General features: G+C 40.4%; 1 protein-coding gene across 1 annotated transcript; it reads left to right on the top strand.

The window, feature by feature from the left end:
• Positions 1–58: 58 nt before the first annotated feature.
• On the top strand, positions 59–13,047 carry NPM1 (nucleophosmin (nucleolar phosphoprotein B23, numatrin); the record flags this gene model as incomplete). Its single annotated transcript, XM_009877299.1, has 10 exons — positions 59–138; positions 3,034–3,153; positions 3,935–4,028; positions 4,748–4,851; positions 5,378–5,436; positions 5,951–6,005; positions 8,068–8,157; positions 9,040–9,141; positions 11,642–11,716; positions 12,691–13,047. Coding segments are annotated over 10 exons (818 nt in total), but the record flags the coding sequence as incomplete, so codon positions are not given.
• Between the last annotated feature and the right edge of the window lie 545 nt (positions 13,048–13,592).

Here is a 13,592-nt window from a genome sequence, read left to right as displayed (position 1 = left end):
TAATTGAGAAGTGATCTTAATTAAGCGGCTACTTAATTATTAAATGGTCTTTCCACAGGCTGCGAGCTTAAAGCTGATAAGGACTATCAGTTCAAAATTGATGATGAAGAAAATGAGCATCAGTTGTCTTTGAGAACGGCAAGTATCGTTAGTTTTTTGAAGTTGCTGGGTTTAGGTTTTTATTTCTAAGTAGATGGTGTGCGAGGCTATAAGAAGTGAGTTTTTAACACGTACATTTATTCCTTCAGAACTGTTTCTTTTAGTAGTGTTTTTATGTGAATCTGTTAAAAAGGAAGCAAGAAAATTAAAATATCTACTGATGCTTTTTGATTTACAGCAAGCAATGCAAGGCTGGAAGGGTTTAAAAATTATTCACAGTGCGCTAATAAATGTCTACTAAAAACAAAAGGATTCAATATGGAGTTTCTAATACAAGGATTCCAATGCTACAGGAGGACAGATTTACAAGTATAATACATGGGCATATTTTAGTAGACTTTATTAGAGACTTTATTTTGAAGAACTTCCTATATACTCCCCAAACATAATTCCAGTGTTTTTACGCATAAGCAGATAACTAAACCTAAATGAACAGAGAAAAGGTTTATGTTTTGATTTATTGTCCTTGCTGTTGCCCTCTCTAAGGGTGCAACTAAGAAGCATCGTCTTGCATTCAGATAGTTAACCTAACAGACTCTTCACTGAGCAGGATGCTTCTAGAAATCAGAATCTGTACGCTGGGAGCTCTTAGATGTGTCTTTGGATCTTTCTGCTGCCACACAAGGAAGATGCAGTTCCAAGGCCTTTGTTCTGGGCTGTTGAAGAGTTGTAGTAACTCTAGTTTATGCTTTATTTCTGTGTTTATTAAAATATGAAGAGACAGCTTGATGATATCTGGAAACAAAAGTTATAATTGTGGATTACTTCCTACAGCAGAATTGCTTCCTACAGGAGGCTTGCATAATAATGCTCTACAGACTTAATACAGTGATATTTACAACACTACAATATAGGCATTACAGTTCTGTGAATCATGTGCCTGCAGTCCTTGCATTTTGTGAAAATTGCAGCCTGGACTTGACATGACTAATTTGTTCTTAATTAGAATTTCTTTTGAGGGAAGAATATAATGGTAAGGTGTGTATAGGACAAGTTCATGTGGATAATTCTATCTGAATGCTTGACATGCAGATGAAATTAGTCACTGAGTGATACTTGAGCTGTGTGGCTTTATTCAAAGAGCCTCTTTTTGGAAAATTGCCTGTAGCATCTCTTTTGATGCTGTACAGTCTTCATGGGGGATGAAGCAGACTGGATACATACCAGTGCTTAGTTTTCGGCGTTGTGGAAAAAAAGGCTAATTCAGTAATCTGTATTTTTAAAGACAAAACATGATATACCGGAGAAATGGGGTTAAAGTAACAAATGACACCTTTACGTGTAAGGCTTGAAAGATCTTGGATGTAGCTGCAAACAGAAAATACCTTGACCAGCAGAGAAAGGACTTGGTGGAAGATCAAGTGTGAATGTAACAAATGCCAGGCACTGATCTGTGCACCTGATGAAAGACCAGATGTCTAGAGATTGACTGACCCTTGGCACTTACGACACAAATGTGGTGATGGACTTGGGTATGAGTTCCAGAAAGAGGTAGGGAGAAAACAGGATAAAAGTGAGAGGGGAGGATTGATGCATGCAGATGTAGAAAGTGGCATGAGGCTTTCTGTAGTTGTGTAACTAATGATAGCTGAGAACATGAAGAGGGATGGTTACTGCTTCACTACTCCTTTATTGCTGATGTGCGTTCCTTCAGTGTAAAAATCAAAGCGTGTGAATGGACACTTTCCAGACACTCGGTAGATAAATGAATACTGAGCGCTCTAGCATTGCTTGAACTGATGCAAACGACAGAAGTGACTGGAGGTGGAGGGCACGCTCTTTAAATTTTTCTCCTGGTGGGTAGTCCCACAGGCTGATTCAGTGTTGCTAACCCATTTGAGAGGCGAGATCAGAGCAGCAGTTTCACCTCTGAATTTGCAGTAACAAAACTTGCCAGGAATACTGAATCCTGTGTCCTGTTTCTCAGCCTTCAGCCTGATAAATCTACTCTGGATCATTATAGTCTTCCTTAAAACTCAGCCCTTCAGGAGTGGAAACTGAAGTTGTATGCCTCTGCCTGAGGTGTTTAAATCCACATCTTCCATGGAGGGTGGAAAGCTTTCCGTTCATGGGCATTGGGAAAGGACACAGGGCCTTTTCGCTGGTCTTGGGAATAATTGTAGTACTTCAGGGGATTCTTGGTTTTTGCATTGTTTGCATGTAATCCTGACTCAGATGCCAGAGGGCCAGGGAACTGGAATTTCAGGCCTCTCCCATGTTTGTCACTCATTTGCATCCCTGAAGCTATGCTTTTTGAATTTTCTGAAAGTGCCAGCCTGCACTTGGTGCTCTTAGTACTCAGCGTAAGGAGTCCAGCCACCTGAGCTTTGAAATGCTCTGGGGCAGCAGCTGACAGTCCTTGGTGAAATAATGCCGAAGCTGCACGTGTAAGTAACAGTGCCGGACTGTGTAGTTACCTCCTCGCAGAATGTCAAGTAAGCAAAACATGAGTAGTGTGGTAATGGCAAGTAATTGGCAGGTGAAGCATAGCAGGAAGGGGAAGGATATAAAAGTGGTGATTCTGTAGGAGTGACGGCAGTGGTTTCACTTTCTCTAGGTATTTGTTTGTACTTATTTCCTTGGGCCAGCTTCAGTGCTTACTGGATTTGTCACTGACTCAGTTCAGTGCAGTAATCCAGTAGCAAATGGTCTACTTCTCACTCTTGTCAAAGCACACACGTGCCTTGAGCTGCACCTCGTAAGCGCCAGTGTTTGTGAGGAGCGAGAGTACTGGCTTGGAGGAGTGCAACTGAGTCATTGCCAGCCGCAAATACAAAGCTAAGTCTGAAGAGATATAGAACAGTGAAGGAAGTTTAAAAGACTCAAGAATGTTTGGGAAGGTTATCAGAATGTGCGCTCTTCTTTACTTCACAGGTTACTTTAGGGGCTGGAGCCAAAGACGATTTACATGTTGTAGAAGCAGAAGCATTGGATTATGAAGGCAACCCTATTAAAGTAGTACTGGCATCTCTGAAAATGTCAGTGCAGCCTACGGTAAGTACAGGAACTTGGAAAATATCTCGTATAAATTGGGTCTCAGATGAGAAAGACTAGTTAGGAAAGGTTTCGATTGACTGAATTTTACTGAAACTGCACAGAGATGAACGTGTTCACACAGGTGTCAGTTTTGGTGTGCGTAGTAGGTACAAGCTAAATATGAATTACTTCTTTTTGGTGCCTAGTAGACTTGGTCTAGTCATGTGGAGGTGCATTCTTTTAAAGAAGTGATCATTACACGTGTCATCTCTGTACAAAAATGTTCATGTATGCAAGCAAATGTGTCTGTAGCCTGTGGCGCTTTCTTTGAGCCTGTGATAAGAAAAAATCTAGGCTTTCTGCAGGTCCCAAACTCAAGAAATCCTAAAGATGGCTGCTACCCTTTAGTGATTTAAGGGCACCATTTGCGTCATCTGGAAAGCAATTCGAATGGGAGTTGCTGATGATGTACAAGTGGAAGCACAGAGTGCTGGGGACAGGTGTGCTGGATAATGCTCAGTGCTCCTGGCATTGCTGTCAGGAGGAGCAGAAACAAATATGGCTTGATCTGGCTTTGAAAAATGTGCTTCTAAGTGGAATAAATAACGAGAGTGTAGTGAGCCGTGTTGTGGCTTGTTGACACTTCAGGAATATTCTGTCAGATGGAAACTTGGGAGTGACTGTGTTAGCCTTGGGGGTCTACAGGTGTTGATGCTCTCGATTTCATTTGAATAGATTGTCTGTTAAGCACACTTTGCCTTTAACATTTGAATAAATAACAGTGTTGTTTTTTCCTTAGGTTTCATTAGGTGGCTTTGAGATCACACCACCGGTGGTCTTGAGGTTGAAATGTGGTTCCGGGCCTGTTTATGTCAGCGGTCAGCACCTCGTAGGTATGTGTTCCTCTGGTTACTTACCTGTGATCTTGCTGTGTGTCAGCACCTGCAGAATTTGAGTGATGCATGTGGTGTGTCTCTAATACTGACTCTCTGAATCTTCAATTCACTGTCCTCAGGGATGTGAAGTTACTGTAGGACAAAGGAGTTCAGAGAAGTGCTTGCATACCTTTTCTTGTCTCTTGTGTGGATAAGGGGGAGTTTGTCAACATTGCAGCTCGACTTCTGATTTCTCCCTACAAATGGGGGGTTATTGGGTTCCCAGTGTTGGTGTCTCACAGCAGAAAGCTCTGAATGTTCTGCTTCTCAGTTGAGAGTGAGAAAAGACACTCCATGAAGTGGCACTGAATTTGCACTAAAAACTAAACCAGGACTAGCCTCCTTTGTAAAATGGTCTTTCGTGCTTCTCTGTAGTAGTTCTCTTTAATGTGTCCTTAGAAAATAATTCTTGACTTTCTATAGCTTTTCTGTGAGGAATGTTACAGGCAGTGTATGGATGGTTATTCACCCGTTTTGGATATGAATGTAGTGGTATCTGCACACAGTCAACTGGAAGCTTCTCAGTGGTTAAATCACTGGTACGAACTTTCCTCTTGTCAATTCAGCACCTCAGTAGGACTGTGCCTATTTAGTTGAGGGTGATACTCCTCTGTTTACTAGGGGTCTTGCTATATTAAATGAGTGAGGTTTTTTACACATTGCCATCACTTTACCAGCATTGGAGGAAGAACCAGAATCAGATGATGAGGAAGATGATACAAAGATTGTGAACACTTCGACAAAGAGACCAGCAAGCGGAGGAGGAGCTAAAACACCACAGGTACGTATATGTACTGAATGTCAGCTGGTCTGCAGAATTCTCTTTGGGTTTGATATGACTACTGCCTCTAGGAGTAAGCAGTTAATAGCTTGCTCTTATTTACTTTGTATGTGATCTACTGATATCTGTGGGGAAGGATTATGTTGTGTTGTAGTTGGGTCTTGACAAGTACTAAATTATAGAAGTGTAGTTAAGTACAGATTGTTTCTGAAATTTTGCTGGAGGCGTTGATATGAAAGCTACCTTTAGGTGGAAGTTTTGTCCACTACAGTAACTGAGTGTGTGCAGATTCTACTGTAAACATCAGTGTATTGGTAAAACTTAAATGCTGGTGGAGACTTTGTAGTGTGGAAGGAAAGGTTCATATGCTCAGAGCATGCTGACAGTTCGTCAGTAGCTCTTCACTTGACAGCTCTAACTTGTTGGTGTTTAGCTAAGTTGATGTGTCAGAAAGTGTTTTAGATCAAGGTTGCTGTTTATTAGAACAAAATCGTGCTGATATTTAACATACTTGATCTTTTTAAAGAAAAAAGCAAAATTAGAAGATGATGATGATGATGAAGATGATGATGATGAGGATGATGAGTATGTATTCTTGTTTTGATAATGTATTTTGAAATACAGGGTTAACTGTTACAGTATTTGTGTTGTGCAACATAACTGGATATTCAATTAGCCAGCTACTTTTATTTTTTTTTGGCCACAGGTAGAATTACTTCAAGTTTGTTTTGACAACGCAGTCTAAATTGGTGTTACTCAGACGTGTCACCTTGGGTTATAAAACGTAGTTGTGTGTAATTCATTAACTTTAGTAGATCCAGAATTTCTTTGTTAGTACTAGGGGAAGTCCTGTGATACTTGCCTTCAGTATTAAAGCAGAAGGGAATGCATTTAAGTGCTTTAGCAGTAGTAAGTAGAGTATTTGGCCTAACACCTTGTCATGTGTTAAAACATACAAGGTAGACTTGGGAAGATAACTTGCTTCCTTCATGAATAAAAATATTTTATTGGGAGGGGATGGGAAGCCTAATTCCTAATATGGTTGAAGCTGTGAGTATAAATCTGGAGTCATGGTGAGTGACTGCCTTTCTAATTGTAGTGATGAGGATGACTTAGAGGATGATGAGGAAGAGATGAAAACACCAGCGAAGAAAGTAAGTGGCATATTGTCCTGGTTTGAGCTAAACAGAACCAATTCTGTTCAGTGATTCTGCTTTTCAGCTCAGCCTCTTCTAAGAGGCTGCACTTTTGGAAGTGTTTTGCTACTGAAAGTGATAACGCCTCATTACAGTTACTGCCAGAGATAGAGATGCAGAAAGGCTCTTGCTTACACTTGTTCTTGTAGTGACCAAGGTCTCTGCTGGAGCTTGTGTAACACATTGGGGGTGCTGGGAAGTAAAAAGATGTTGCAAGGAAGTAAAAAGATTGTGCCTCGGACAGGACAGGGAACCCAAACCTGACGGGCAGAGTATCCCATCCCATTCCCATTTTATTAAAGCACTCTGTGTGATTGTTACTTTCTTTTCCCCAAATCCCTAAGTCTCTTTCTCCCTTCTTCCCTTTTCCCTTCGCCTTTGGGGAGGGGATGGGTCACTGGAGAGCATCTGTCATTTAGTGGCTGGTCTAGTCCTAACCCGTGACACACATACATGTACGCACGCACGTGACCTTCTTCACCTGGGAAGGATTAAGCAGTCCGTAACGAATGCAAAAGGAAGCAAGTGATAGCAGATTGGCTTAATATCTGCAGCTAAGTTTATTCACATGGAGGGGAAGTGCTAACACCTCTTTAATTTACTAATAGCTGTTAATTAACTATTGAGTAATATTTTGAGGATTCATGTGAAGACCCCTAAGCAGAATGGGAGGAGGGAAGGCTCGGCATAAGGGAGAGTTGTTTAAGTTTGAACTCTGCATTTGTTGTAATGCAGAAACTCATTGAGGGATCCTGGTTTTGAAGTGTTCTCTTTTATAGTGGACTATGTATCAATTCAAGGGATCATGGCAGTACATGAGTTTAAGCATAGCTTTTTGAAATGTGAGCGAGATGCTTTTGATTTAGCTTAGTCTGTATAAAGACATTGTAATTTAACATAGAACGCTCCAGTGTGAACGTGTGTCCAGTCCGTATTTTCACTTGGCTGCAGAGGGGTGACTGGGTTCTTAACAGCATGCACATACATGTGTGTGGCTGTTGGACTGATAATGATTATTTGTATGGCTGTTGGGCAGCAAACAAAATCCTGCCCAGAGATGCAGGTTGTGGTATGCTGTTTCTGTTAGTCTTGCATACTTTGAAAAAGGTCTCATTCTTTAGCAACCTAACTTTGAATAAGAAACTGATCTAAATGTGTGAGGCCACTGGAAAAGATTTACCTCAGGCAGACAAGCATTTGAATGTGAAATTATGTCAGCCCTTGGGTGCCATCTGGTGGTAAAATAAGCTGAGTTGACAATTGCAGAGATAGAAGGTAGTAATTTTCTGAACTTGTGTTCTTTGGCTTGAATTTCTGTGTTCCTATCTGCTGTTTAGAAACAAACATTTAATATTTTACCTCACTGTATGTGGCTCTGTCCTAATGAATTTCTATAGGTGGTAGTGCCCAGTAGTTTAAAGCCTGGTAAAGACAATCCAAACTGCAGATTCCTGCCATCTAATCGAATCTAGCATGACTGAATGAAGTGGTCCCTTGATTTACACAGGAGTATAAGAATCTAGTTCTTAAGTATACATATGGCATTGCCCACGCACATCCCAGATGATATTTCTGTGTGAAATGCCAAATGAGGTAATGGTTGTGTTAAAGTGAAGAAAAAAAAAAAATAAGAACCAAAAACCGAATCAGATCTTGGAATTGCAGTGCTATGTAGAATTAATTTTGTGCAATATCTCCCCTTGAAAGTCTGCATGGTAATGTATAAGGAAAGATATATATGTAAGGAAAATGTAGCAGAGGTCCCATGTAGTTGCAGAGCATTGTAACAAAACTTGATCCTTGTTGTTTGTGCTTCACCAGTTTTTTGAGTTCCCGTAGCAAACATTTGTTTTGCTTAAATAATGGATGCTTATCATGTTGCTTGGGCAATGAGAATACTTTCTTTTGTCTGAAGTCCGGTGGTATATATTTGTCACTAAGTCTTGAGTATTATGTTAATGAGCTTAATGTTTATTAGCAGTTTTTCATGGCAAATCAACTCAAGTGATTTTCTTTTCAGCCTGTCCGTGAGGCTTCAGGAAAAAACATGCAGAAAGCAAAGCAAAATGGAAAAGACTCTAAACCAGCCACACCAGCTTCTAAATCAAAAGTGAGTGAAGACAAATGAGTAAAACAAATGTTTATTCTACTGTAACGTTAAGTAATGCGCTAACCATTGAGAGATTTTTGAGATAGATATTAGGTGTGTTGGGGATAACTGTTCATGGCTTCATATTCCCCTGTGAAACTCTTCAGGGATCAATATATGACTACAGCGACCAGGATCTGAAATCAGATGTGTGCTGTCCCTTGTGTGTATCAGTGATCCCGTGGTTTAAAATACAAGTCTTTTTTTTTGTGCGTAGCTGCTCGTACCAGAGGCTGATTGCCAACTGTGTTGTCACTGCAGTGCAACTGGAGGCTGTTGCTAATAAGGAATTCTCACTGAACTACTCCATTTGAGAACTACTGGCAGTTTCTTACTCAGTGGCTTCGTGGCTGTCAAGCCTCCTTATGGAGATTTTTCTTGCTGCATGTACTCAAACGTGCATGTCAGGAAGCTTGACACAGAAATGGGTGTGAGATGGATGGCATCTGAGAAGCGATGCAGATGCGTGCTTTCTTAAAACATTACCTAATCTGACTGCGCTTGTGGAGTAAACTCTAAATCACCGAATGTTTGGGCTGGTTTTGGTTTAATTTCTGTTGGGGGAAAGAACACCTGCCCAGAAGCGTAAGATGCTAGCTGTGCTAACTGTAGTAACTCCAGTCTTAAACGGTCTTCTTGTCTTTGTCTGAAGAATGTGTTAGAAGCAAAAATTTCACTTCTGTGAATTTTTGAAAACCATGTGAAGTGTGTGTGATAGCTCGTTCTTTTATTCATACAAATTCTACAATAAGTTTTAACATTCTTGTTTCTGGAAAGCTTTGATCTTATATAATAAGTAGCTTTATGTATGTGCAAGTTCCTAACAAAATGCATAATTTTCAGACTCCAGATTCCAAGAAGGATAAGTCTCTAACTCCCAGAACACCAAAAGTCCCTCTGTCATTAGAGGAGATTAAAGCAAAAATGCAGGCGTCTGTAGATAAGGTGAGTTTCTCAGCCTTATTTTTAATTTCACAGATCAGAAGAGTTGGATGTTTATAAGAAATGGTTACATATCTCTGGTGGCTGTGCTGTTATCAGAGTATATTGATAGTGAAGCACAGAGAAATGAAAACTCACTTTGAACATAAAGAAGCCTCTGTATTCATGAGAAACAAAACCACTTTGTTTTTGTATTTCTCCACTAGTGGTTATTTGTGATTTGGTATTTCTTAGTGTGAACTCTCTCAGTTAAAATTTGAAAAAAATCCACAACAAAGCTGAAAAATAGAAAGCAACAAACCTTGGGTGGTACTTATTCTAAAGGTGTCTTAACCTAGTGTACACGTTTTATTTTAGGCAACAAGAGTAAAACAAAGTTCTTCACGTGCTTGAAGTAGCTTGATCTTAAGTATCCAGCTTGGATGTCTAGGTGCTTGTAAGGCTGTGTAACTTCCAGAAGGGGGAGATAGGTGCATTAATGAATCAATGAAGACTCGAAAGAATTTGCTTTCTGAACTGAAGGTCTGGGCTCCCCCCAGTGGATGTTTTGTCTTTTGAAGGTCACCAGGCATGCTCTCGGCTCTGGGTTATCAGCTTTGATTAGTACTTCGTAGATGTGCACAAGAGTATTCTTCTTCCCTGCTATTTAAGTATAAAAAAAAGAAAATTACATTTTAGTTGAAATCTGCTTGAGTAGCAGGCAATAGCAATTCTTTCCTCCCTAGCCAAGTTTGGAAACTGAGTGCCAGCTAGGGGTGCAGCTGAGTACCTGCCTGTACTGCAGCACAGATGGCAGGGAGGGCCTGACAGCTAGACTATGAGTTCTGGTTTTATTTACTTCCCTAGCTCTGGAGTGTGCTTCTAGATGGTATGCTTATTTGCGACTGAACCAGGGTCTATATTGGAGATGACTTTTTGGCAGATACCAGTGCTATGAAGAATTGTGGTGTGGTGGTTTTTTTGGTTGAGGTGATAAAATTTCTTCCCCCTTAGAGTGTCAGTCAAGTTCTGTGAAGAATTAGGATTTTCTGCTTAGATTATTGATGTTTTGAGGTAGTTTTGTCCCAGGAGTGTGAAATACAGTATTTCGGTATAGAGTTGAAGCAGGGTGAGCAGCAGCATATTGTGATCAGGATCGAAATGCATATCCTGAAACTGTGAACCTGACAGAGTGATGGATGGTATCACTGCTAGGTCAGACTAACCTCTTGGATCTAGTGGATGCTAGGGGGGGGGGGGTTTTTTGGGGGTTTTTTTTTTTGCATGACTCAGAGGAGCGGCGATTAGTGTTGTTTCTGCAACATAAGCAGAAGTGGCTGAGCTGCTCGCAGTAGACATGTCCCTGTGGAGGGAAGCATGCAGGCCAGATAATAGGCAAGGAGCTTTAGAATATACTTGAATATACTGGGGAGTATTTCCACTGTGAAATGCTTTGTAAGCACAAATAGGTAGAAGCGATAGCAGGCAGCTTAATTTAATGTTTTCCAAGGTGGTGCTGGAGCATACCTTTGTGTAAGGCAGCACGTTTATGCATTGCCATATACAATAGCACTTGGAGCTGGTGGCCGGCAAGTTAGCAGATGTAAAAAACTAATAAAGTTGTTAGAGTGGAACTGCTGTATTACATAGTAAGGACATATCAACAAGCTAGTAGAAAAGCGTCAGTACTTGACAGAATCAAAGGTCTAAATCCAAGCTTTTAGGTTGCAAGATTACAGTTTCAGGTATTTGGATGTAGCTTTGTTTCCCGTGAAGAGAAATTGCTATCTTGTGCGGTGTGCTGAGAAGCAGTTAAGTGTAGTGTCAGACTTGGCTAGGTGTATTTCAGCTGGTGAACCTGAAAAGTGGGGAAAAAATTACTCATGTGGCATGCAAAGGTGAATCAGTGTCTCTTAAAATAGTGTGCTGTACTACTTTGCATGGAGATAGGAAGATAGGAAGAGATGTGAAGATCAACCTAAGCTGCTCTGCACGTTTGACTATGTACAAAGACAGTTTCAGTGATCCAGGCAAATGTCTCTGGAACAGTTCTTTAACTTAATAGAACTAACGTAATGGAGTAAGTCTTAAAGTGTAGGTGGGAGGTAAGTTAATTTTTAGCTTTAGAGAGCTGAAGTTGAAAACCTACCTAGGAAGAATAGTAACGTGTCAAGTTACGTGTTGTAGTAAAAATCCATAAATATCAAATTGGTGGTAGTTCATCTGAATAGCATATAAATGTTGACTACAAACAAGATTATTTTAAGTGGTGAATGCTTGCTGTTAGGTTTTTGACCTTGAGCAAAGCTACTTGTTACAGTCATGTTAGTATGTAGGCACTCGTTCCTGTGAGAAATACCCAGGTATTGTAAAGAATCAAGCTTCTTAAAGCAGTTTAAAAGCAGATTGGTTTGGGGTGTTGCAAGGTGAGTTCACCAAAATCTTTTTAAGTTAATTTACTGGAATCATTAAGTGACCTGCACACATTAAAGCTTGTACTTTTTTTTTTTTTTTTTCAAAATAGGGTACTACCCTTCCTAAGCTGGAGCCCAAATTTGCCAACTATGTTAAGAATTGCTTCAGGACGGAGGACCAGAAGGTAACTGAATTTATTGGAACTTGATAAAGTCCAAAAACTTTTACAGCCTGACTTAGGGTTTCTTTTCCACTTCTTAATCTTTACAAGCTTTGGACTGTTTCAAAGGGTTACAAACCATGAACAATACTTCAAATTAAATAAATGGGAATGGTTTTAAGGATTTAGTTGGCCAAGATGAGAAAGCTAATATTTTATTACATTTTTCCAGCTTTTATACGGTTGGTAAATTATCTCTTGCTTACTAAACCCACAGAATTTTCCTTTTGGCACCATATTGGCTAAGGAAATGAGCTGTGGTTTTCCTTGCTGCTGCATTTGGCCACCTAGGCCAGTCTGCTGCTCAGCTTTTTTGTTGGGGTGGGTGTCTGGGAGTGGGAACTGTTTTGCGATTGAGATGATGGCTTTGCTGCTACGTTTTCTCCCAAAGTCAACTGAACTCTCGTAAGAGGGCAAGCCAAAAGGTGGTATCAGGAAGCGAGTTTCCGTATTAGTTATTACTCAACATAGACTGGGCTAAAATGTGTCTTAGATTTCCCTATCAAAATTCCTGTGAGCTAAAACTTTCTTCCAGTGACAGAATTCCTTATGCTTTCCTGCTTCCCTCAGTGGTTCAGAGTAAACTTGTCTGATAGACAAATTGATAGGTTCTTGAACGAATGTTTAAAAGCAGCCTCAGCTACTGGAGTTGGTCTGACATGAGCCAGGGTAGGCAGAGTTCAGCCAATATTTGCCTAGCTGGTCCACACCCATCCTCTTGCTTACCTTCACTGAATTCTTACTATTGTGACTTGCAGTGAGTAACAGTCTTCTAGCAGAGGGAACTAATGTCTTTCTTTCAACTTTATTTTCTTGGAAAGGAGTGCGGTTTTTTGTTGTAATTTAATGTCAATATTTTGTAGAGTAAGTGGAGATAGTAAACTGAAAATAACTGGACAAATGCATTTCAATTTCTAACTTTTTGTGTACACTTCCAGGTCATTCAAGCTCTCTGGCAATGGAGACAGACTCTGTAAGAAAAGAAAACAGTTTAAACAGTTCATTAAAATCTGCAGTCTTATTTCTGTAACCATTATTTGGCTGTCCTTTTTACAAAGGCTGAAAGAGCTTTCCCTGCCGTGTCTGATAAATGTCATCCAGATTACCTTGCCAAGAATGTGTTGTCCAAAATGCCTGTTTAGTTTTTAAAGACGGGACTCCACCCTCAGCTTCATTTTAAGTATGTATGGAATGTTTTGATAAGGCATGGTGGTGGTGGTGGTCAGACAAATGGAAATGGTGGGGAGACTAAATGTACGTGGAAAAAAAATAAAATTTAGTATTTTAATAAAGTACTATCGTTTCTTTTTTTTATGGGCTGGGGATAGTCTGCATGCTGAACCAGAAGATAACTGGGCTCTAAAGTTCTCTTAGGAACTACTGTGAAGTATTTCAGCTACTTTACTGAGTCCCCATCGGGTAGTACCGTTCATGTTGGCAACTTCAAAAACAGCTTGACTCCAATTCCATGAGCTTTACAGCTACCGAGCAGATGGTTGGTCAGAAGACTTAAGTGGTAAGTGGGGCTTTGTTCTTGTCTGGAAGTGACCACTAATTATATAATTGCCCCAAACAGCCTTTCCTGCATTTCAGTTTCTGACCCGCCTCACTGCTCTTTGGTTTATGGTTTCTCTCCAACAACTGAGTTTGTAGAGCTTGTGACTCCACTTCTAAAATGTAAAACTTTTGATTTGGGAATTGCTGGCTGTGCCGTTCCTCTGAGGGACTGCAGTCTCTGAGGTTGTCTCGCAGAATGACTCCTGTGAGGGTTTTGTGGAGAAGAAAATTAGCCTGACTGCTGTAGGGTGTGCCTGGCGAGCTCGCTGAGGGAAGTCGATGC

The sequence above is a fragment of the Apaloderma vittatum genome, unplaced genomic scaffold (genome assembly GCF_000703405.1).
Source record: "Apaloderma vittatum isolate BGI_N311 unplaced genomic scaffold, ASM70340v1 scaffold24369, whole genome shotgun sequence".
Taxonomy (NCBI): Eukaryota; Metazoa; Chordata; class Aves; order Trogoniformes; family Trogonidae; genus Apaloderma; species Apaloderma vittatum.
The sequence above is the reverse complement of the archived record's forward strand: the minus strand, read 5'-3'. Positions and strand labels throughout refer to the sequence as shown.